Consider the following 24,482-nt stretch of genomic DNA (forward strand, 5'->3'; position numbering starts at 1 on the left):
ACCAGGTAATTCCATTGATATTGAATATTTCAATCCTACATATCAATATAAATTCAATAAAATATCGATAGCATTACATTGAGGCTCTGTTATATTGAGATGTGTTTATCATTTTCTGTCTTCCTTATGTGTGTAAACGAGGTGGACAAAATATTAGAAACACTTCTCAATCTACAATAATACAATACAACAACAATAATTGGACTGAAACCTTACCAAGTTGAATCAACTACATATGTTTTAGTAACAAATCAGCGTCTCACACCAAGTCAATAAAAGTTGAACATTATAAACCTCATAAAGATAAGCTTTATTACTGGACTGTTGCATTGGATTGCATTAGATTGTAACTCCAAAAAAATTACAATGGATCTCCCAATGCTGGAGATATATTTGAGAAAGGTTGTGACATGGTGGTGATGATGATAGTGATGATAATCTGCAGGGATTTTTATAATTTTAATTTCAGAAATGTATGCAATGAATCAGCAAACTAAGACAAATCTCAATTTTATATGGATACATAGAAACTAAAACCATGTCAAGGCATTGTAGATGATCATAGTATTGATGGCTGTCAAATATTATTTTCCTTATAATGTCAAAGTAATGTCTCATCATCTCAGTCTTGAACTGATGTATGTTGGTTTTCTTCGTGGCCATTTACATTTATGGATATATAACTTGATCTTCAAAATAAGATTCAAGACAAAAAAACTTAGTATTACTTCTAACTTATTTCTTAATCTTTCAAGCACATTGATTTCAGTATCTTTTTTTCCGTTTAAAATTCAATCTTTTTTAATAATTATATTTTTTTAAATATAAGTACAAATTTAAGTACATTAACAGTATACATTTAAAAAACTGCTCACAGGGGTACATTTATAAAGTAGAAAAATAAAGTAAAATAAATAACAATTAAAAAAATACATATATATATATAAAGAAAAAGTAATGGAAATCGGTCCATAACAAATTCATCGAACCCATAATTCGTTTTAATTGCCTTCTTATTTTTAATGTTTCCTATCGTGGTGCCATATTGTCGCAGTTCTTGATAAAAATATTCAAAATTAGGTATGTGAATGGAGAATTTTCCCAAAAATAAAATTAATTGTACAAAGAACATAAAATCGTTTTCCTTCTCATTACCTCCAAAACATATAAAAATGTCTTTATCCTGAAATTGAATAGTTTGCCCAGTTTTCCTTCTTAAACAATGTTCATCATCACCCAAAATATTCCCACATTGATAAAACAAATGTCATATTGTTTCTTCTAGTTCACAGAAAGTACAAGAATACTTAATATCAATTCTAAATCTCTCTAATGTCTTTTTTTCTGGATATATACGATGCAACATTTTAAAGGAAACTTCTTTATCTCTAATACTAAGGCAAAATTTGTCCCCAGCTAGGCAAATTTTCTGCCAATTTCTCCATAAAGCGAAGCCCAAAAGAATCTAGCTAGAGGCAGAGTTACAGCTTGTATGCAATCTCTAATGTATTTATTAGAGCATTTATTCTTGGTAATGTCGACTTCTCCAAGGAATATACCACTATTAAAGGGATCGATCATTGAAATCTCCCTTGTACCTCTAAGAAGTTGCAGCACACTCCTCATCAAACACCACTGCGTACTCTTTTGGAGTAACTGCTAATCTAAATTTAAAAGGGAATTCATTATATGCGAGTAACTGCTCATCAGCATTAAGAAGTTGTTTTACCAATACGATGCCCTTGTCGACCCATTTTCCATAATATAATGATTAATTTTGATATTGAATATTCTTGTTATTCCAAATGCAGTAAGTAGTTGATGAAAAAATTATGTTTGTAGATCAGTTTCCAGGCCAGTAGAGCTTGTTTATGGAAATTTGCTAATTTTACAGGTAATTGTCAATTTTGTAATACATTTTTTGTAAAAATCAAACTCCACCCACTAAGTTAAATACTTATTTAGGGAAGGTATTCCATTAAATGTTTTGTTTTTCCTTAATCAAATTAAGTAACCATTTCACCTTGAAAGATTTATTCAACGATTTTTATTCAAAACTTAATACCTCCAGACGACCATTTCTTTTTGGATTTCAGTATCTCATAGATGTCCAACCAGTCAAAGAGGGTGACAAGAGGACATATCATACGTCATCATCGCATCATATTATATGGGTAATACACATGCGCAGTCTGCACTTGCCGAAATTGAGCAACGCACCACCGCAGCTCCACTGCTCAAGACCCCTGTGTCCTCTTTCATTACGCCGAGACGTAACGTGTTTACGTCATTCAGGGGGCTTTGCGTGAAGGGCGTGGTGATGTGGGTCTGCGTGCGGTCTGCGGTCCGCGGTCCACCGCCAAATTCAAACAGTCGAAGAAAGAAACAACAGCAGCAGACTGAAGGCTGAAGCAGACGGTTCTCACAACTGCTACTTTGAGGTAAGCTATCGGTACGGTAGACGGTCGGATAGCTGATATTCAACTCGAGGTATTTAACGTAGACTTTATTTAGTAAAAACTGAGGTGTTAACATCAGCTAACGTTGTTACTGCAGATAAGCTAACGGTGCTTTGGCGAACACTGGTCTTTTATTGGTAACGGTACTAGTTTATGAATTGGAATCACTGGTCCTTTATCTTTTATTGGTAACGGTACTAGCTACTTGAAGACGTGTGACGAGTGTGCAACTTCATTATCTTCCCATTTGACGAGTAAGTGCTAAATCGCTGTTATTTGCTCCTCTGGCTGTGTTTTGGATGGAGCCCTAACGTTACTTGGTTAGAAGGCAATCCGAGGAGGAGGGCAGTCTGCAAAGCTAGAAATCAAACAATAGCCACGAAACTTTCACTGACACGATGAACTGCTGACTGATTGTACGGGTTGTTACGGGGCATTTCCCGTCCTTTGTTCATCAACATTTTTCGCTCTTTCTGGTCAGTAATAGATAATTGTGCAGTAATTTCTTAAAATTCCAATTACACTTTTGTTACCTCAAGATTTTGAAGAGTTTTCTTTATCTCTGTCTTAATATCTGCTAATGTCTCTTTTATTTACTTCTATGATACCTAATGTGACTCATTACATTGTTTTATATTGAATGTTATTGTAAGTGAACTTTAATTAAGTTATTTTATTTGAATTATATCCTGTATTGGGGTTATCTGTCCTATTTATGCAGGGCCGACTCTAGCCCTTTTGGTGCCCTAGGCGAAATTCGGATTTGGAGCCCGTAGGTTTAGGGTTCAACCCTTCCAGAACCCTGACCCACACACCGCAACACCCATCAGACATCATAATGTTTTTAAGACAAAAATATTTTTATTTTCATAAATAACTGTATTTATTATAATATGAATAAACAATTGGGCCCTGATATTGTTGGCTTAAAAGTGTTTAGTCAGTTTCACTACAATTTACACTTTTATTAACAAATAAGTGTGGCCCGGCATGCGAAACAGCGTGAGAAAGTGAGTTAAAGGGGTGAAAAGTGTATTTATTTATTTGTGAATTTGTTACTTCAATGCAGAAAATTTTACTTATTAATTTTTTTTAGAGGGCGACCAGCACCCCACAGAAGGTGGCACCCTAGGCAACTGCCTATATGCCTTAAGCCGGCCCTGTATTTATATCTGCAGCTACCAAATATTGTCATCCTTGACTAATCTATTGATTCATGAAATACAACATCATAATTTCTAAGAGCTGAGCGTGAAGTTTTCAAAATAGCTTGTTTGGTCTCACCAACAATCCAAAACTCAATTATTGGATTTACATAAAAATAACATAAACAGTAATAACATCTAAAGGGAGAGAAGCCGCAAAACCTGACATTTGAGTAATTTTTGCTTGATAAATGATTAATTATCAAAGTAGTTTCAGATCTGCTGTAACTGAATGTTTGTCTGGAGATCTGGAGTAATTGTCCAGCACATTGTCATTTTCCTCACACCTGTGTAAAGTACTTGAAACAGTTATTATAAAATCTGGTATTAAATATGTTTTATTATAATACACACTCTGCTGTTCTGTTATACCTCCACTCCCCTTTTCCAGGAAAGCTCAGTCAGCATGGCGTCTTCAATGATGGATGGAGTGGGTAAAGCTGTGGTGGGAGTGTGGCGGGCACATACAGTCCTGGATGAGTCTGATGATGCAGAGAGCTCCCCAGAAGCCCCTGACCGTTTCCGCAAGCTTCGCTCTTCGTCTTCGTCTTCAATTAACTCTCTGCGCATGTCTCTGCGCAAGCGGCTCCCGCTGCGTTCTGTCCAGACCAATTCTCTTCCAGAAAATCCAACTTGGGAAACCCAGAAGGAGCAGCCAAAGCCCAACACAGTCCGCAAACTTACTCGCAGTGCTCGGAACTCCATCACTGGAGTTTATCAGGTAGATTAGTATGATTTTCAGTCCAAAACCTATGTACATCCCTTGTTAATTCAGTTTATGATATAAATGTATGATGATCAAGCAAATTGTGTGCTAATTTGTTCCCTCTTCATTTCTCTCCTCCCTTGTGTCATTTTCCCCCTTACCCAGAGGCTGCAGAGGACCAGAGAGTTTGCACGTGAGGAGTGTTTGGTAGTGACCCCGGGTCGGCCATGTGATGGGGAAGAAGCTGGTGCATCAACTTCTCGCACCCCAAGACGTACGCCTGGCCGAGCCGCAACACCCAGACACACCCCCAGATCAGCGGCTACACCGGGACGTACCCCAGGCTCTAGAGGAAGAAGGACTCCTGAGGCTGGCGTACGAGGGGTGAAAACAGGAGGAGGCAGGAGGCAGCTGGTCCGGATGGCTGCGTTACGAAGTCCATTTGCCTCCCCCAACACACAGAACCAGAGGATGTGAGTCTTCTGTTATTCATTCAGACCTTGTTCTTCAGATTTTATTCTTTGTTTGCTGCTTTTGTTTTCTGTAGGTTTCTCTGCTCTGAGTGTTTGTTTCTCTGCCTTAACAGAAAGTTTGACCGAGATTTGGAGTCGGTGTCCAGTGGGATCAGGAGGCTAAAACATTTGTCCAGGGCGTTTGACGACATAATTGGCAGAGACAAAGGGTAAAGCATCTTCATTTTGAGTATTTAACGTATTGATCACCTGGCGTCTTGTGAACTTCAATATCTCTGTTCTTTAATTTTAGTATTAGTCAGAAGTGTTGTTTGCATTTTGAGTGTTTTTATTAGTTTTTTGTGGTTTGAAGGTGGATGAAATGTAATTTCTGTACATGTGAATGAAAGCATGTGTGTGTTGTAGGTGTATGAGAGTGTTGTGTGTATTCGAGGAAGCCATTGGTCCTTTTATTCATACATATTCTGTATAGAGGAGACCACAGAGATGCATGATCCCCCTCTTCACTCTCCCTCCTGAAGAATCCCAGCACAGACTTCCTTCCCCTCCCCCCACACACATTCTTCCCGGCTAGATTTGAAACTGGGACTGTTTCTGGTATTCGGATGAGGAGGGAGTGAGGGGGTGACAGCAGGGGGAGAGAGTATGGGTGTGGGAATTGGAGCCAGATGAAATGACAAAAAATGTACTTGAGAGAGCTTGGAGTGTGTTTGCATCACTTCCTGTGTTGACATTCAAAAATGTTGAATCCTGGTCTCGACCAGCCCATAATGAATGAGATACACTGTGAAAAACACAAAGGCACATGGACCGAGACCTTGACTGTTATCGATGTGCATTACCAACGGCTTTCCTCACTGTATGAAAGGCTCGTCATTTGGAAATTTAAACACAAGTTTGTTTTCCTCCTACAACAGGCAGTTCAACTATTCCCTAATTGTGGAGTAGGGAAGAAGGTAAATCCAAATATATAAACATTATGCTTCTAAAACCAGCTGAGTTGTGGAAACATACTCTGAGTGTAACTAATTTTGTGACATGAAAGCGCATGGCAGAGCTAGCCTGGTGTCTGTATTTCGATGCATGGACCACTGTATGAAATTGTGAAAGTCTCTGACCTGCTGCAATGAAAAGCCTCTCTTTTATGACTGATGAATGACTCACATTGTCGAAGCAAAGGATGCTCTTATTCTCTACCAGACTAACACTTCTTCCTCTCTCCTTTACTACTCTTTACTTTACATATTGGCCCAATCCCAATGTCACACTCACTTTTTCTTTGTTTTCGCTCACTTTGAGGCAAAGTCTGTGAGGGTTTAGGGCTGTCCCACTGTCAAATCGTCAAGTCCTTGGGGGCTCTCTTGCAGACATTTTGAGCCCTTTATGAACACTTTCCACATTTCTGCAGAGTTAATTACCCACAATACATAGCATTGTAACGTGTTAACACAGGGGTACCACAATTACCAGGGGAAGCCCAGAGGCGTAAAAAAATGATAAACAAGGAAAACGGGACATGGGTGTTCAGCCAGGCATATTTAAATTTACCCAGAAACCTCAACATTAAGGATTTAAAATGGTACATAAAAACGCATGAAATCAGAGTAATAAACACACCTGGTTTATTCATCAACCATTTCCTTTCATTTTGCTTATTGAAGTTTGACAAAAACAAGTAAATTTATTACCTCACATCTGGTAAGTCAAAAGCCTGGAAGACGTTCAAGTAGGCAGTAAAAAAAGAAAAAGGAAAACCCACAATTGGCCTCGTCAAGGTAACGTGATATGTCCTATTCGTATTTATACCATTTCAAGCCCATGCAGCCTCTCACACTCAACCATTTACCAGGTGACATCAGTCAAGTCCCTGAGGAGTCGGGGCTTAAGGCCTTAGGGGGGACATTGGGATTGGGCAATTGACTCGTTCTCTGTCATCTCATCAGTTCTTAAATACTTTCTCCTACCAGGTATCTGCTAGTCTATCCAAATTCAAGGTCATAAATGGACTTTAATACGGATATATCTTTCACTGTTTTAGAAGTCTTAAAAGTGTTGTTTTTAGATGCACTGTTGAGAAATGTTGTCTCCTGATAGGTCAACAATTGCTTTCATTTTCTCATTTCGGAAATAATAATATAGCATCTTTCCTCAACCAAAGTGTAGTCCAAAGTAAATTATTAATTTAGTTCAATTTTCCATTTCTCGTTGGCTTTAGCGCAGTCTTAAAAAAACAAGTCTGTCAATCGATTAAAATATGTAAGATTTTATCGCAAATTAATCACACATTTTTTTATCTGTTCAAAATGTACCTTAAAGTGAGATTTGTCAAGTATTTAATACTCTTATTAATATGGCAGCGGAATAAATATATGCTTTCTTTATGCAAATGTATGTATTTACTATTGGAAATCAATTAACAACACAAAACAATGAAAAATATTGTCCAGAAAACCCTCGCAGGTACTACATTTAGCATAAAAAATATGCTCAAATCATAACATGGCAAACTCAAGCCCAACAGGCAACAACAGCTGTCAGTTTTTCAGTGTGCTGACTTGACTATGACTTGCCCCAAACTGCATGTGATTATCATAAAGTGGGCATTTCTGTAAAGGGGAGACTCGTGGGTACCCATAGAACCCATTTTCATTCACATACAGTATCTTGAGATCAGAGGTCAAGGGACCCCTTTGAAAATGGCCATGCCAGTTTTTCCTCGCCAAAATGTAGCATAAGTTTGGAGTGTTCTTTAACCTCCTTCACGACTAGTATTCCATGGTTGGTACTAATGGATTCCTTAAGTTTTTCTAATTTCAAATGATACCAGTACCATAACTCTAGCTTTAAAACTGAGCCCACTACAACCTTAAAAATCACACGTTGCGTTAAAGTAAGAATCAGAAATCGCTTGTTAACAGCAACACCTGTGGCCGTTAAGTCAACGAAATTCATCGTCCTGTTGCTCACTCTTGTGCTAGCTCTACATAGACTTGAACGAACATCGGTCAAAACAGTGAGGCGACACACGTCAGCTAAAACCACAATATCAATCTATATTTCACCTGCTTGGCAGAATCAATGCTGATCCTAGTGTTGGCTTTTCCTGCTTCAGCCTCTTGACCGTGGTCGGAGGGAACAGCGGAGACACCGGAGTTTTGGTCGGACGATAACGTTACTCTCTCCGGAGCCCCGTCACTTCAAAAGACACAGGAAACCTCTGTTGGTCTGGAGGAGATGTAGCATTTATTTCTGCACAAACTTCCACTGTACATTCACTAGATATTCTCAGAGCTAAACTAACTCTTCTGCAGTGTGTAATGTGAGCGCATGCACGTGAGAGGTGGAGCGAGAGAGCGAGTGAGAACGAGCGCGGTGTGTGAGTGAAGGCAGGCAGGCAGAGGAGCAGAGTACAGCAGAGACTCCGGCCCTGGAGACCAAGGCTACGGTCTCCCCTGTGTCTTCTGATCGCGGTCGAGGGGCTGAGGCAGGAAGAGTTAACACTGTTTTGCAAGACGGGCTTCGCTAGATATAACTTTGCGGTTTTGGTGCTTATACGTGTAAGAAGTTACAAACAGTCCCTCTAAAGAAATTAGTGGCGTTAAAACAAATTTGTGCTAATGCATTATCGCCTTAACTTTGACTGTGTGTGCGCGCGCGTGTGTGCGTGCAGATATACGTGTATATATATATATATATGTATACACATATATATGTATATATATATATGTATATATATATATGTATATATATATATGTATATATATATATGTATATATGTATATATATATATGTGTATATATATATATATACACACATTACACCATTACAATATTCCATACATACATACATACATATATATATATATACACATATATATATATACATATACATATATATATATATATATATATATATATGTGTATATATATATATATATGTATATATGTATGTATATATATGTATATATATATATATATATATGTATATATATATATATATATATATATATATATGTATATATATATATATGTATATATATGTATATATATATATGTATATATGTATATATATATATATATGTGTATATATATATGTATGTGTATATATATATATATATATATATATATGTATGTATATATATGTATATATATATATATGTATATATATATATATGTATGTATATATATGTATATATATATATGTATATATATATATATATATGTGTATATATATATGTATGTATATATATATATATATATATATATATGTATGTGTATATATAATATATATATATATATATATATGTATGTATGTATGTATGGAATATTGTAATGGTATATCAAGTAGTGGCAAGTAACTAGTTATATTTTCCCAAGCACTAAATACTTATTTTTTACTATAATAGCCTACACTTCTTAAAAAAAATTGTACATGTTACCTGTGGTCACTTTCATTCCTCACTCTCCTTTTGTTTATGCTTTCTGCAGTAATTGTTGTTCCCTCTCTCTGCAGGACCAGTACAAGGGAACGTTCTGGAGGAGCGGTAATGAGAAAGTTGGACCCCAGCGGTAAACTCAGTCGCTCAAACCTCAGATGTCGCGCCACGAACCTCTCAAACACACTGGGAGGTTGGGCCCACACGGCTGTGAACACTATTCGCAAACCCAACTGAACTACAAGCATGTTTGTATGTAAAACACAGGACCTTTTTGTAGCCATTTTTCCGTTTATCATTGTTATTACTGTTAATTGACATGATGATACTGGGAGACTGTTACATGGCAGCTTGTGTTCTTTTTTTTTTATCTATGTTGTGTGTAGTTGGCAACATTCAAGTAATTGTGTGTTTACATGTCTCAGGTTAGCTGGTTGTGGGTAAAATATCCTCATTGTAGCTACGAAAGGGATTTCTGTATTGTGGTGTATGTACCTGTCGTCATAGCTGCTACAACCAAATGTCTAAGTTACATTTTCAAGATACTAATATCGTAGTTTGTATTGTCACTCTCTGCATTGAAACCTTTTGCTAGTTTCTAAAATGTACGCACAAGACCAAAATTGTATCTGCAGAACTAACACTAAATTTTCTGACAAAGGGGAGATGCATTTTCCTCAAGTTTCTTTATTTGTCATATGCACAACAATTACAGCAAGCAGTCATTGGCAATGAAAATCTTGGGTCTCCGGTACCCTTCAACAACGCTCATTAAAAGTGTATATATAAAAAGGAAAATCACGACATAAAACTCTCCTACTTCTACTCCTCTACTTTAAACGTATGCAATAATGTTACTAACATTTGTTATTCCTTTTTTAAAATGTCATTTGATTATGCCAAATTGTAAAGTGTATTTTCTATCAAAGGGGATGTTTTTATATAAATAGCTTAGGCATTTTTTTTTTTCATATCTTTCCTTGAGGCTGAGGTTGGCACTTTTAATGGCCTGTGGATGATTCATGTATCAATACTGTACACATAAATAATTTGAATGGGGGAAGATGTAATGACTCATTACTTGATGATGATGATGATGTTATAGAGCCATATCCTGCAGGTTATTAGTGTTGGGACTTTAGAACAAACAACCTTAAACGAAGCAAAACACTTCCTCTCTCTGCCATTTATATACATTGGTACCATTTTCTGCAGTAATGAGAGAAAGGGAGATGTTGTGCCTAAATGTGGAAAAAAAAAATTAAACAATAAAACCTGTAAGCTTCAATAACCCAAAAGTATTTTTTTGATATTATTAGTGTACTGCTAGAACTTAATCCTCTTCACATCTGATTCAGTCGTCAAAGGTAAACTTGGCGAAGATTCAATATCCACTCAAAAAGAAACTTCACAATTTGATATACTGTAATTTAGAAACTATGCAGCGTGACATTAGAGGACTATTTACTTTTTTAGTAAGGATTTCGAAATTGGGTGAAATAATGTGATGGGGTGGGATTATTTTAGCTCTTTGCTTTTTTTATTACTGTTCCCATATTTTTCAGTTATTGTTTAAATTTCAATGAATATATTTACAACACATCCTTTGGCTCAACATAATTTTTAAACTGGGCAACAACTGAAAAAAAATGTTATTCATATGTAGAGTAAGCTGATCAATAAAGTATATTTAGAAAAAAAATATGTATACTGATTTTCTTTAACACATTGATGCAATCGATCTTTCAGAGGTGAAGCTAGAGTGAAAATACTGGTATATAAAACTATCTTGTCACGAAGGAGGTTAAATAACGCTCCAAACTTATGCTACATTTTGGCGAGGAAAAACTGCCATGGCCATTTTCAAAGGGGTCCCTTGAAAATGGGTTCTATGGGTACCCATGAGTCTCCCCTTTACAGAAATGCTCACTTTATGATAATCCCATACATTCATTTTATGATAAATACAGTACCTGTGAGGGTTTCTGGACAATATTTGTCATTGTTTTGTGTTGGAAATTGATTTCCAATAATAAATATATACATACATTTGCATAAAGCAGCAGATTTGCCCACTCCCATGTTGATAAGTATTAAAGTAAATAAAGTATTAAATATTTGACAAATTTCCCTTTAAGGTACATTTTGAACAGATAAAAAATGTGTGATTAATCACTATTAACTATGGACAATCATGCAATTAATCTCGATTAAATATTTTAAACGATTGACATACTGTATTTATAAATCAATTATTAATAAAATAAATGAAATGATGATTAATCGCATGATAATCCCAATTATATATATATATATATGTATATATATATATAATTATTATTATTATTATATTTACCAAACACTGTATAACAATTTTGAGGTACCTGTACTTTACTTGGGTATTTCCTATGCTTTATTCTATTGCATTTACTAGACAGCTACATTTCAGATTTATATGATACTGTAGACATATACCTACTCTTCTATAATACTCTTTTTAAAGAAACACAGGAACAGTTTATAAAACATGATGCATTGTTTTAGATTAAACCACCCAACAGTGTGAAAAATAGCTTCAAAGTGAAAAAAAACTACAAAAATGTAAATGTTTCTTTCTGTATTTTGAAGATAATTCCTATGTACTTTGTCTTTTAGTGAATTTCTAAGTATTTTAACATAGTATCTTTTAGTTCCTTTAAAGGTAATATATAAGGTAAATCTAACATGTCTGACGTGTTTTTCTATGTAGCCATTAAACTATAAAGACAACAGTTTCCCCCCAGATGCGTGTTGTAGTCACAGCAGGTGAAACGAGAATCGCTCAGTTTGTCCCTCGTTGTCTCTCGTCTTCAGTCCCACGCCTCGCTGAAGTTGCTCCTCCTCTGTCTCTCCGGCTTTGTACCCAGAGCTGAATCCACGCTGCGGCTACCTGCTCCAAGATACCGGGGCTGCTAAACATCACTAAATGGCTCTTCACGTTCCCAAAGCTCCGGGCTTTGCCCAAATGTTGAAGGATGGCGCCAAGGTGAGGTTAAATCCGTTTGTTCGAGTAGTTTGGTAGCTTTGAGTGTATGGTTGAGAGCTAGCATGCTAGCTAGCGTTAGCCGCTGAGTTAGCATGCTCATACTGCGTCATGTGGGAGAGTTCTAGAAGGAAGCCAGGCCGCCCGTAGCTGCTGAACCCGGAGCTGCTGTGATGGACAAAGGGCTGTTTCTTTTCACCCGTCCTCTCTAGCACTATAACATGCTGTATATGGAGCTGTAGTGATAACCGTCTGTCAGGCAGCAGTCACACCCAGTAAGCGTTTAGCTAACGTTAACTCTCAGACTTTGTCACCTCGGCTGCTCAGAGATGCTGGTGCTTCCTCTTTTGGGTTAGCTTGAACTCATCTTACATCTGTTGGTGGGGTTGTACGAGTTGCTTATTGTCCACACATATTGATTACAGCTCACATTCCCAGGATAATGTTCATAGATCCATTAAAATCTTCTCAATATGCCAGTAACTGTTTGTCTTACATGTACACTAATGCCATGTAATTCACCTTCTGTTCTGTGATGTAGCACTATTCAGGGCTTGAGGAGGCAGTCTTTCGTAACATCAGAGCATGTAAGGAGCTTTCTCAGACCACACGCACCGCCTATGGGCCAAACGGTAAACTCTACTCCAACACTAAGATATATTTGTATTATGTTTTGACATATTCAACCGTATATTGGTTTGGTAAGACAACAAAAATCAGTGATGGCTAAACTATGACGTTGTTGCCTTTTCAGGTATGAACAAAATGGTCATCAACCACTTGGAGAAGCTGTTTGTCACCAATGATGCCGCAACGATCCTCAGAGAGCTTGAGGTGAGGAAATTCGTGTCCAACATACTGCATAAAGAGATGATTTATAAATCAGGGAATTTAGCTCAATCCAAGAATGTCATTTTGTTTTTATAGGTGCAGCATCCAGCTGCCAAAATGATTGTAATGGCATCCCACATGCAAGAGCAGGAGGTTGGAGACGGTACAAACTTTGTCCTGGTGTTTGCTGGAGCTCTGCTGGAGCTGGCTGAAGAGCTGCTCAGGATGGGCCTGTCAGTGTCAGAGGTAAAAAAAAAAAAATTTAGTCACGGATCATCATCATCATCATACATGTTGTCCTGTGTAGATTATGTGATGATATAATGGCAGGGTCTTGTGATAGAAGTAGGGATGCACCAATGCGGGACAGGATATCGGGCCGATATTGACTCAAATAGCTGGATCGGGTATCGGTGACAATGTGACCGATCTATTTAATTCAATTCAATGTTTATTTTAATTCCTGTTTTAAGTTTTGACATTTTTTTTGCTGCAATAAAAATGTTTACACTTGAATTGTAATTCCTGTTAATTTTGAAGATTTTTTTACCAAGTTGCTGGTGTACGATGTATTATTTTGATAATAGATAACACTTCCCTAAATTTGTTATATATGTATTTATTTGTAAGGAAAGCAATATTTAAGTGAAATCTGATGTTGGCTTACACATAAAAGAATGATCTAAATCACTTCCACACAGTGAGGCATACAGCTTATTAATGAAACACTGGTATCGAATCAGTACTCGGTATCGGCCAATACCCAAAGCCCAGGTACCGCTATCAGTATCGTCACTAAAAAAAGTTGGATCGGTGCATCCCTAGATAGAATCACTAGTATTGACTTTCTTCTTTGCAGTTACAAAAACATATTGGTAAGGGATATAATGTGGGCAGACACGTTTGTCTTCTGAGGAAAGATGTTTTTGTTTCTGTTTTCCTGGAGAACCCTGTTCATGTTTTTGTTGGTGTGTTGAGTAACATCAAAGAAAAACACTTTTTAGAGCTGATGGAATAGAAAGCTTTATTTTCATCGTATTAAATATGAGATTCACAGTTGCCACTTCTGGTCAGTGCTTTAAAACAAATACTTGACAAGACTAAACGAGGCAGGTAAAACATATAACAGGTAAAACACACAGTTATAAAGCAAATAAAACAGGTAAAATAGATGTAATAAATAAATATAAACAGAGGTATTACACTAGAGGAATAAAATAGGTAAATGTATGTAATGTAAACAGGTAATTGCTCTTGTAAAATAGGTAGGGTATATGTAATAAATAAAATGTAAACAAAGGTAGTTGCACTTGAGGTATATATTGCATCAAAGGCTATATTGCACAGTCAAATGTATTTCACATTAAGTGTATTAATATTGCACAGATTTATTGTTTGTTCAGAGATATCGATATAATAGTCTGCAAAACATCATTTTTTTGCACCTCAAAGAAATGAATTGCTACATTTGTTCAGTGTCTTCTTTCCTCTTTGACATAGGTGATTGAAGGCTATGACAAAGCGTGTAAAAAGACTCTGGAGATCATGTCAGACTGCGTATGTTCCTCAGCCGAGAACCTCCATGATGTTAAAGAGGCGACATCTCTTATCCGCACAGCAGTCATGAGTAAACAGTACGGCAACGAAGACTTCCTTGCCAACCTCATTGCAGAGGCCTGTGGTGAGTCCGCAATCCAGACTTGGATAAACCAAACTAGGGCTGTCAGCTGTCAAAGATAATTAACTGTATGGTAGTATTGTTTCTCTGACTTTCTTTTCTTTACTGGTTTTGCTACAGTGTCCATCTTCCCAGAGTCCGGCAATTTCAATGTTGATAACGTCAGAGTATGCAAGATTTTGGTAAGCAGTGTTGTCCATATATTTTGTCTGTTTGTGTGTGTGTGTGTTGTTTGCCTCTGAGTTCATGTCTGGTGTTTTCAGGGTTGTGGAGTGACCGCGTCCTCCGTGCTACATGGCATGGTTTTTAAAAAGGAAGCAGAGGGAGATGTGACATCAGTAAAAGATGCCAAGATTGCCGTCTTCTCCTGCCCATTTGACTGCATGGTGACAGAGACCAAGGTAATGAATACTTCTGTCTCTCTTTGATGCTTTAGAAAAAATCTGACCCACAAGAACAAAAAATAATTGAGCTTAAATTTTATGCTCTAACAGTCATTCCCAAAGACTGGGTCAGGACCCACAGGTCGGTCACAGGAGATTTTATTAGGGTTGCCAAATAAATTTGCAGAATTTCTTTCAACGTCTTTTAACATTTATATCTGCAGTACACCTTTGTGTCACATGAGGGAGCCTAAATGAATGAATGAATGTCCTTATAACATTGAATCTAATATGAAAGGCTAGTGCACTTGTTTTACTGATGAGAGTAAAAAATTAGTGTTAACTCATAAAACAAAGTTGTGATTTATCAAATGTATATCTCTTCAAGATGGCTGGTTTACCTATTCAAAATAATAGACGATGAGGAAATGGCAGTAAAAATGGTCAAGAATGTTCACTTACGTTCAAATTTGCTCTTCTCACGATTTCTAGATTTCTAAGGCCCATTTGTGAATTGCGTTATGCGTTAAGTTTGGGAGACACTGCTCTAAAGCTGTGTTCAGACCAAGAGCGAAGCAAATTTTCATCCCGCTTTACTTGCACAAGTTGGACCGCCATTATCATTTTTGGTCATTCACACTAGACGCGCCAGAGAGAAGGAGCTTGTCTCCATAGATCACAACAACTTTTCTTTCAACCATCAACCATGGAAGAAATAACCACGGTTGCTGCTTTGTACATGTTTTGGAAGTCCCAGATATGTTGGAAAACCAAATGCCGTCATGACTGGGTTCATAACATCACCCGGCGACGAGCTGTAATCATATACAGCGCCATTGCACTGGCTGTATCTAGCAAGCCACACGAAGCTACTGTGGTATGAACCTCAAATAAACAGATTGTGCTGTGATTGCAATAAACAGAACAAAAATATGCCGAAATAACTATATAATAATGCTGATTTGTAAAAAAAATCTGAATTCATGCTTTGTCAAGTCTGTCCGCAAGATGACAAGCAAACAACTTTTAAATTGCTTGTTTTCTGAATGGAGTTTGGATTGATAAGTGCCAGGCTATACAGCTGCTCCATTATACCCAATACTCAAGATAGTCATCTAGGCATTGGCTATATGATCTGGAATTCTTTTCGCAGAAGATATTTTGGCATGTCATATTACATAATAATATAATGATGTATAATAATTTAGCAGCTTCAGTTTCAGGGTCCTGGTACTGTTCATGCTGGCTCACTGTCACACCATCATGACTTACTGGGACACTTGAGTAGAACAAAGCCATCATGAATGTTAGAAGTAACACCTGTGCTTTTCCGGCTATGATGAGTTCAAATGTCTGCTGTGAAAAATGGTTGTCAGGGGTTTATAAAGTCCCGCTGGCCCTATGAATGTTCTTGGGTGCTAACAATAGTCTCATTTGTCTCATAGGGCACAGTGCTGATAAATAATGCAAAGGAGCTGATGGACTTCAGTAAGGGAGAGGAGGATATGATGGAGGCTCAGGTGAAAGCCATCAAGGAGGCTGGTGCCAACTTGGTGGTAACTGGGGGGAAAGTGGCTGACATAGCGCTGCACTACGCCAACAAGTACAAGCTCATGGTGGTCAGGTAAGACCTAGATGATATCTGACAATCCAATCCTTGATAGTGATGGGAGCTAGTACGACATCAGTTTTCTCCTTCAAAATGAAACCGTTCATGAAAATGTCTTCAAACTAGGGCTGTCAAAGTTAACGTGATAATAACGAGTTAACGCAAATTTGTTTTCACTAATTACTTTAACGCATTAAGGCAACTTGCGATTTTTAGGTTGCAGTGGGGTCAGTTTTAAAACTAGAGAGAAGATACTGGCATCATATGAAACTAGAAAACCGAAGGAATCAATTGGTACCAACCATACTAGCTTGTTGCGAAGGAGGTTAAATAACACTCCAAAGCTAAATTCTGGTGAGGAAAACTGGCATGGCCATTTTCAAAGGGGTCCCTTGACCTCTGACCTCTAGATATATGAATGAAAATGGGTTCTATGGGTACCCTCGAGTCTCCTCTTTACAGACATGCCCACTTTATGATAATCACATGCAGTTTGGGGCAAGTCATAGTCAAGTCAGCACACTGAAAAACTGACAGCTGTTGTTTCCTGTTGGGCTTGAGTTTCCCATGTTATGATTTGAGCATATTTTTTTATGCTAAATACAGTACCTGTGAGGGTTTCTGGACAATATTTGTCATTGTTTTGTGTTAATTGATTTCCAGTAATAAATATATACATACATTTGCATAACCAAGCATATTTGCCCACTCCCATGTTGATAAGAGCATTAAATACATGACAAATCTCCCTTTTTAAGGTACATTTTGAACGATAATAAATTTGTGCTTAATCATGATTAAGTATTTTAATTGATTTACAGCCTTACTTCAACCAAAAGCACATTGGGGCAGATGAGAGATGCCTGTATTAATGTAGGGGTATTGCAAAGCCTTTATGGTATTATACCCCTTATCACAGTCTTAAATCCTCCTCCTTTCCCCATCAGACTTAACTCCAAGTGGGACCTCAGGAGGTTATGCAAGACTGTGGGAGCTGTAGCATTGCCCAGGATGGTGAGTGAAGTTTTGTTCAGATCATCAGATCAGGTGTATGAACCATAATAAAATGCACCATTACTGTATATCATGTATAATGATGTGTTTCTGCTTTCTTAGACTGCTCCAACTCCAGAGGAGATGGGTCACTGTGACAACGTGTACCTGACAGAGGTGGGGGACACTCAGGTGGTGGTCTTCAAACACGGTAAATCTTTCTTTGCTCCAGCCTCACATTTTAAACCGTATCTTTGCTCCATGTGAGTTTTAGGCTCACATTATTGTTTGGTCTCGATTGTTTTAAACAGAGAAAGAGGACGGTATCATCTCAACGGTGGTGATCAGAGGCTCCACTGACAACCTGATGGATGACATTGAGAGGGCTGTAGATGATGGAGTCAACACCTTCAAGGTTCTGGTCAGGGTAAGTCAACACAATAAACCGCTGTAGGATTTTTTCTAGCTTAAGTATTAAGAAATATAAATTAAAGAATCTGCCAAGAAAAAAAATGTTCACAGAAAAGATAAATATGCCACATTGAAGAGTATCTCCTCGTATTTCTCTCAAGGAGTAATTATTTAAAGTTGTTGGCCATTTCATCACACAAATTGATTTTCAATAAGTATCAACAAATCTCAACAGTCAAAGTGAATATTTATTAACTTATTTTATAGGGTGGGGACGATACATCTATCTCCATATTTGATACTATCCCTTTACTTACGATTTATTGCGATCTTTTAACTTTTTTAACACTAGACCATGGGAAAAAGTTGAATCTTACACATCTAAGGACTTTTACTTGGGAAAATATCTAAATTAATACAGTCAAAATTAGATTTTCAACATGTATGTAGTCAGAGATGTCCTGAAGTCAAATATATCGGTCATTGTCAAGCATTATTTATAATTTATATATATATGTAATGTTTTATATTTCTGGTGAATATAATTGAATTAATCTGATTTCTATATATGTATTTGTTGTATTTTATGCCTTAGAGTTTAAGCTGAACCCGTAAATGTTTTTTTCATTTACGGCTTGACCTGCACAACAGCTACAGTTTTCTGTGTCCTTCACCATCTCTAGGACAAGCGACTGGTACCTGGAGCAGGAGCAACTGAGATTGAGTTGGCTAAACAGATCACCTCATATGGAGAGGTATGCAGATTTGAGCAAATAAACAGATGTGCACCAGGTTAAACTTCAGAGTAATGCCTCTCCTCTTGGTTTGTCCCTTTTTGTCTTTACTGCATCAATGGCCGATGATTTGCAGAAACTTGACCTTTTATTCCCTCTCTCTGTAGTCCTGCCCGGGTCTGGAGCAGTATGCCATTAAGAAGTTCGGTGAAGCCTTCGAGGCTTTTCCACGAGCGCTGGCTGAGAACTCTGGTGTGAAGGGCAGTGAGCTCATCTCTAAACTGTACTCTGCACATCACGAGGGAAACAAAAACATGGGCTTCGACATTGAGGTGTGTATGTGTACATGAGAAGGTTCAGAACAAATCAGTATTAATTTTGGCAGCTATTTTAGATTTAGTGTTAAGATGAAAATGCTGATTAGTGTTAGTCACATTTTAGTCATTTTTATCCTTCATAGTTTTAGTCGACGACAACTCAAAATGTTTATGTCCAGTTTTAGTCACCATCGATTTTAGTCAAAATGTTTTACCTGACTGCGCTCATTAATGATGCACGGTTCAGTCGCCCCCACCGGTATGTTATGAGAGCCAATCCGCCCACCCAGCATGTAAAAATATGCGTCAACTACCCGAACCTGACCCGACCCTCAAACCGCCAACTTTATGCATCATAGTGGCACAATTGTCAGGACTGAGGTGTGACACAAGAAGGACAGAGACGGACTGAGCGCCACCGCAGTGCATTGTGTGTGTATGTGTTTGAGACAGAGAGAGAGAGCGGAAGAGATGGTGGAAGTGACAAAATAGAGAGATTGTGGTAAAGTTTTTAAACTACATTTTAGTCTAGTCTTTTTATGTCAACGATATTGCATCTTTGATATCGTCGCCATTAGTGTTTAATCTGGTGCCGTCTCGTCATCGCCTCGTCTTAGTCCTGGAAAAAATGTCGTTAACACTGGAAAAAATATTGAAAAATTTAAAATGAAAATCATAATTTCACATGTTGCCATATTGCACAGAATATCCTTCAGATAATGTTTTTTAAATGCTGTTACGGAGGCATTTAAAATAAAGTTAAGAGTCCATAATGTCATTTAACTTTCCATGTAGCCTGTTATGCTCGATCATGCACATTTAGCTTGTGGCTACTTGAGTTAAAAAATGCGTGCAAATACAAAAAAAAAATCATACTACCTCTCAGTTTTCCTGAATGCAGAGCAATTTATTGTTGGATGTGTAGAGCTACATGTATCTGTTTGGTTCTGATGACTGATAGTGTGGATGTGATGTTGTCTTTAGGGAGAAGGCCCCGCTGTGAAGGACATGCTTGAAGCCGGCATTCTGGAGCCGTACCTGGTCAAATACTGGGGCGTCAAACTGGCTACCAACGCTGCCATCACAGTGCTGAGAGTTGACCAGGTGCGTACAGAAACTCACAAATACTTGCAACACACACATAATCATTAGCAGCCGCAAAAAAGGAAATGTTTTATGTTCAAGTTCCAAATCATTCACATCCAATGTTCCTTAACGACCAGGCAAGCATTATTTTATTTTTTCTTATTGTCAACAAATTGTATGAAAAACAACAAAGTGTCTTTCTGACTTCACTACTGTGGAACTCAGCCCAAAGCCCATTCATTCCTCACGACGACCCAAGTCTTTTGAATTACGAGTCATATTTAACTTTCACTTTGTAAAAAGGCTAAATAATTTACTACAACAGCTGTACACTGTAGTTTTTAGCAAACACGCAACAGACCAAAGTGAATTGTGAAAGCTAAGGATGTTCTTAAATTCAGTAGGTGAAGTGTTATTGGGAAGGCCTACGTGAATTAATAGTCTCCAGATAGTTGACATCAGTGTGTGTATATATGTGCGATGCAGATCATCATGGCTAAGGCTGCAGGGGGACCCAGGTCTCCCAAGCAGAGAGGCCACTGGGACAAGGACGATTGGGACGAAGCGCCTGATAATTTTGAAACTCACCATTAGAGGGCGTACACACGCCTTTCCTCAGTAGGTCTTGGAATGTGTGTGCGTGTGTTTTTGACTCAAACAGATGTACTCACTCGCTCACAGGACACTGAATTTGTGAAATGTTTGTTCTTTTGCCTGTCACTACTAACACCGGGTGTGATGCACACAATGCAAAGGATTGTTGCGTAGCTGCAGCATTCAGCCACTTCTCGTGTGTTTTAAACTAAATCACTTTGAGTCTGCACAAAACGGATGGTTTGATAGCATGCTGCATGCATTCATGAACTCTTTTCATTGCAGTGGACGTCCTCAGGCAAGTGCAGAATTTTAAAATGTTGTAAATGAGATGTGGGGCATTTTCCTCCAATCACTGTGAAGCCATTCTACTTCATCAGAAAATGAACCTGGAGTCTCTAGATGTCAGCCCACTTCCTCTGTTACCAGCAGAGATTATTTATGCCAACTTCAGTTGATGATGATTCCTGAAGTGCTGTGATAAGTCCCAGCGATGAAACAATAGATATAAAACAGTAGATGTGACATTACGTCATAACTAATGGGATAATCATCTGCCATCTTACCCTTGGGTATTGTTTAAAATTGTACAGCAACTGGTTATCAGCTGTTCACCAAAAGAACCAAAGAGACCAGGGGCCTCATGTATAAAAGACTGCGCAGCTTTCACACTGGAAGATGGCGTACTCACAAAATTGGAAAAGTACGTACGCACAGAAATGTTCACATGTATAAAACCATGCGTACGCCTGTTCCTGCGCACCTTTCCTTTATACATCCCATTTGACGTGAAATTGAGCGCAGCTGCACGTGCCACTTGGTCCGCCTTGTCTCCTCCCATTAATAACTATGCAAATGACTATAAACACGCGCCATGCTGTCACTTATTGTCCATATAACAACGGCAAATCACGCTGGAAAAGGAACAAAAAAGAAGAATTTCACAGAGTGTGAAATTGAAGTGTTTGTTACTGAGGTGGAAGCTAGAAAACATATTTTATTTGATGGTCTTTCATCAGGAATCGGTAACAAACGCAACGTCTCCACAGCAGCTGACCGTGCGCTCCCGAAGGCTTCCGAAGGCGCACGGTCAGCTGCGCCCCGTGCCTCGGCTGCTGAGGGGCGCCGGTCTGGCCGCGTCCTCACTAAATATATACTATACGCTGTGCTGGAGTCACAGAGAGAGATTGTCAATACAATGAAGGATAATATATATATATGCAACGAATTAAAAAGAATGAATGATGGTGGGATAAGTCATATATTAAAAGACCTTGTTAAAAAAAAATGTTTGTCTCAACTCACCTCGTTGCTTTACATTCTGTGTATCTCATCCAAACGGCGCCGTATAGCTGCTGCATTTGGCTCATTGTTAGGTGTGCCAGGGTCCGGTTCATCCATCTGTAGCTCCAGGGGACACAGGCTCACCACGGTGGTTTGCCACATTGTGCAGCACGCGATGTTGTTTTTGGCACGGTGGTTAAGTCATGCCATCTCTGGGAAATTAGTTTAAATGTGTTTTTGTTGTGCCTCTCTGATGTTAAACTTTATGCGCAAACTAGTTAAGAAATATGTGGGTTGTTTTTTTTGATCCCACATCATAAATAAAGCTCAGTAAGTTGAGTGGAAAAATTATTTTTACACATTTAGCGAGTTTCAGGACTTTGTAGTTTGACACTGCCAGATGACAGAGTTTGGAAGACGGCCCGCACATTCTCACGACTGGTCTAGAGTTTGCGGCACGGTCCGCACATTCTCACGTCACGTTGATTTTTATACATCCCGGCGTGAGCGTGAAACACAGCGTACGCAACATTTTAGTACGTACGCACCGTTTATACATGAGGCCCCAGGGAGGCATGCATCACTTTCCACACGTCAGTATAGAATAGATTAATTTATTTCACGGCTTTGTTGAATACTTGATTCTGATTGGACAATCACGGCGTTCAACGGTCTGATATTTCTTTATAGCAGACCGTTGCTATGTATAACGGACCGTTACTATGTATAACAGACCGTTGCTATGGGTGCAGTTCTGAAGGCGGACTCCAGCAGACCGTTTTTGTGTCAAATTATTGATTTTCTTATGCAAGTAGCCGTGTAATAAGCGGGATAGACGGTCATTTTTGTGAAATAAACCCCTTCAGGGCGCTGCAAGACTCCTCCGCTTCGCGTGCAGCATCGCCCCGTCAGGGTTTATGTCACAACAATGACCGGCTCGTTGTACATTATCCCTTACTTTGCTCACAAGTAATGTTTAATAATGTTAATGTTATAAGAAATTAATTAATATTACCATAACATAAACATAAAGTAAACAACATGTTAAAAACAAGAAGATAATATTAAGTTTAGACAACATTTTTTAAATTAAATCATTGTCTGCAATATAAATGCATAATTATGAGATTATCTTCATGATGGAAAGCATGATTTGTTCTCTGCTGAGTTATGATAATCAAAATTCAACCAAAATCTGTGTTTTTGGTTCATTCTAGACACACAGTTGTCTTACACTCTTTACTTAGAATAAAAAACAGTATTGGTAGAAAAATACAAGGATTATAAGGACAACATAAGCCTTAGGTTCAAATTACAGTAAGTTTAAAACTGGACCCAGGTAAGATGGCTGCCATATGGTTCCATACTGGAAGTCATTAGAACATGTCACATCTACTGTTTTATATCTATGACTGAAACTAACAGGATGCAGATTTCATCTTTTTTTTTTTTTATTATTACTTTCTTTTGTCTGAAAAGCATCAGTTGCATTTTTCTATTGTAGCACATTTTCTCTTTCAGCAAACGTATGCCCATATGAGCTCATATATGTTTCATCATTTCATGACCCTCCGTGCTATCGGTAGGGAATTAATTTGGCTCTTTTACTTTGAAAATATAGCCCAGAGTCATTATTTGAGCACATGAGCAAAGGATTTTAATATGTATTTGAGTTTTTTTCCCCTGCTAACTACTGTCTAACAGGTATGTTTTGGTTGAATAACCTGCCTCAGAGCCTACAGCCTGCTGTGTGGATCTCGGTTTTGAGCTCTTGATTTTCCATCCAGAAAGGACTGATTGACTTTTGTCCTTTCAGATCATCATGGCTAAACCAGCAGGGGGACCCAAACCTCCCCAAGGCAGGAAGGACTTCGATGAGGACGACTGAATCTGATGCCGTTCAGCTCCAGCTGACGCTCCTGCAACCCTGAATGCTCCCACACGGATTGACAAAACCTTTTTTACTTGTTTATTTAAAGCTCAACAGTTTGGTTTATTTTGTAGAAATTACCACACATTGGTTAAAAAATGTGAAAGTAAAATGTATGGATGGCACTGTTTGCTTTATTTGTTCTTCGTCCCAAATAAAAGGCACTTGGGCTGTCATGTCTTGGTTTGGATTGTGTTTTTAATAGGGCTGTCAATGGATTAAAATATTTAATCGCATGATTAATCGCACATTTTTAATCTGTTCAAAACGTACCTTAAAGGGAGAGTTGTCAAGTATTTAATGCTCTTATCAACATGTTAGTGGGCAAATAG

At 38.0% G+C, this 24,482-nt stretch overlaps 2 protein-coding genes across 4 annotated transcripts; both read left to right on the top strand.

Annotated features, from left to right (window-relative positions):
• The first annotated feature begins 2,222 nt into the window (after nucleotides 1-2,222).
• pimreg (PICALM interacting mitotic regulator) lies at nucleotides 2,223-10,684 on the top strand. 2 transcript variants are annotated; one of them, XM_074610157.1, is made up of 6 exons: nucleotides 2,223-2,441; nucleotides 4,056-4,385; nucleotides 4,536-4,843; nucleotides 4,957-5,052; nucleotides 5,761-5,799; nucleotides 9,356-9,494. In XM_074610157.1, exons 2-5 carry the CDS (start codon nucleotides 4,071-4,073, stop codon nucleotides 5,789-5,791), a joined length of 750 nt encoding a protein of 249 aa, XP_074466258.1. In that variant the 5' UTR covers nucleotides 2,223-2,441; nucleotides 4,056-4,070; the 3' UTR covers nucleotides 5,792-5,799; nucleotides 9,356-9,494. The 2 variants fall into 2 exon arrangements, with proteins under 2 accessions (XP_074466258.1, XP_074466257.1); XM_074610156.1 differs by lacking the exon at nucleotides 5,761-5,799 and having other exon boundaries at nucleotides 9,356-10,684.
• A 1,411-nt stretch (nucleotides 10,685-12,095) lies between these two features.
• Nucleotides 12,096-24,326, top strand: cct8 (chaperonin containing TCP1, subunit 8 (theta)). 2 transcript variants are annotated; one of them, XM_074610152.1, is made up of 16 exons: nucleotides 12,096-12,303; nucleotides 12,842-12,932; nucleotides 13,055-13,134; nucleotides 13,228-13,377; nucleotides 14,632-14,812; nucleotides 14,930-14,991; nucleotides 15,073-15,210; nucleotides 16,638-16,816; nucleotides 17,749-17,815; nucleotides 17,918-18,005; nucleotides 18,106-18,221; nucleotides 18,889-18,960; nucleotides 19,107-19,271; nucleotides 20,241-20,360; nucleotides 20,829-20,960; nucleotides 24,037-24,326. In XM_074610152.1, exons 1-15 carry the CDS (start codon nucleotides 12,244-12,246, stop codon nucleotides 20,934-20,936), a joined length of 1,677 nt encoding a protein of 558 aa, XP_074466253.1. In that variant the 5' UTR covers nucleotides 12,096-12,243; the 3' UTR covers nucleotides 20,937-20,960; nucleotides 24,037-24,326. The 2 variants fall into 2 exon arrangements, with proteins under 2 accessions (XP_074466253.1, XP_074466255.1); XM_074610154.1 differs by lacking the exon at nucleotides 20,829-20,960 and having other exon boundaries at nucleotides 12,099-12,303.
• The last annotated feature ends 156 nt before the right edge of the window (nucleotides 24,327-24,482 follow it).

The sequence above is a fragment of the Sebastes fasciatus genome, chromosome 16 (genome assembly GCF_043250625.1).
Source record: "Sebastes fasciatus isolate fSebFas1 chromosome 16, fSebFas1.pri, whole genome shotgun sequence".
Classification (NCBI taxonomy): Eukaryota; Metazoa; Chordata; class Actinopteri; order Perciformes; family Sebastidae; genus Sebastes; species Sebastes fasciatus.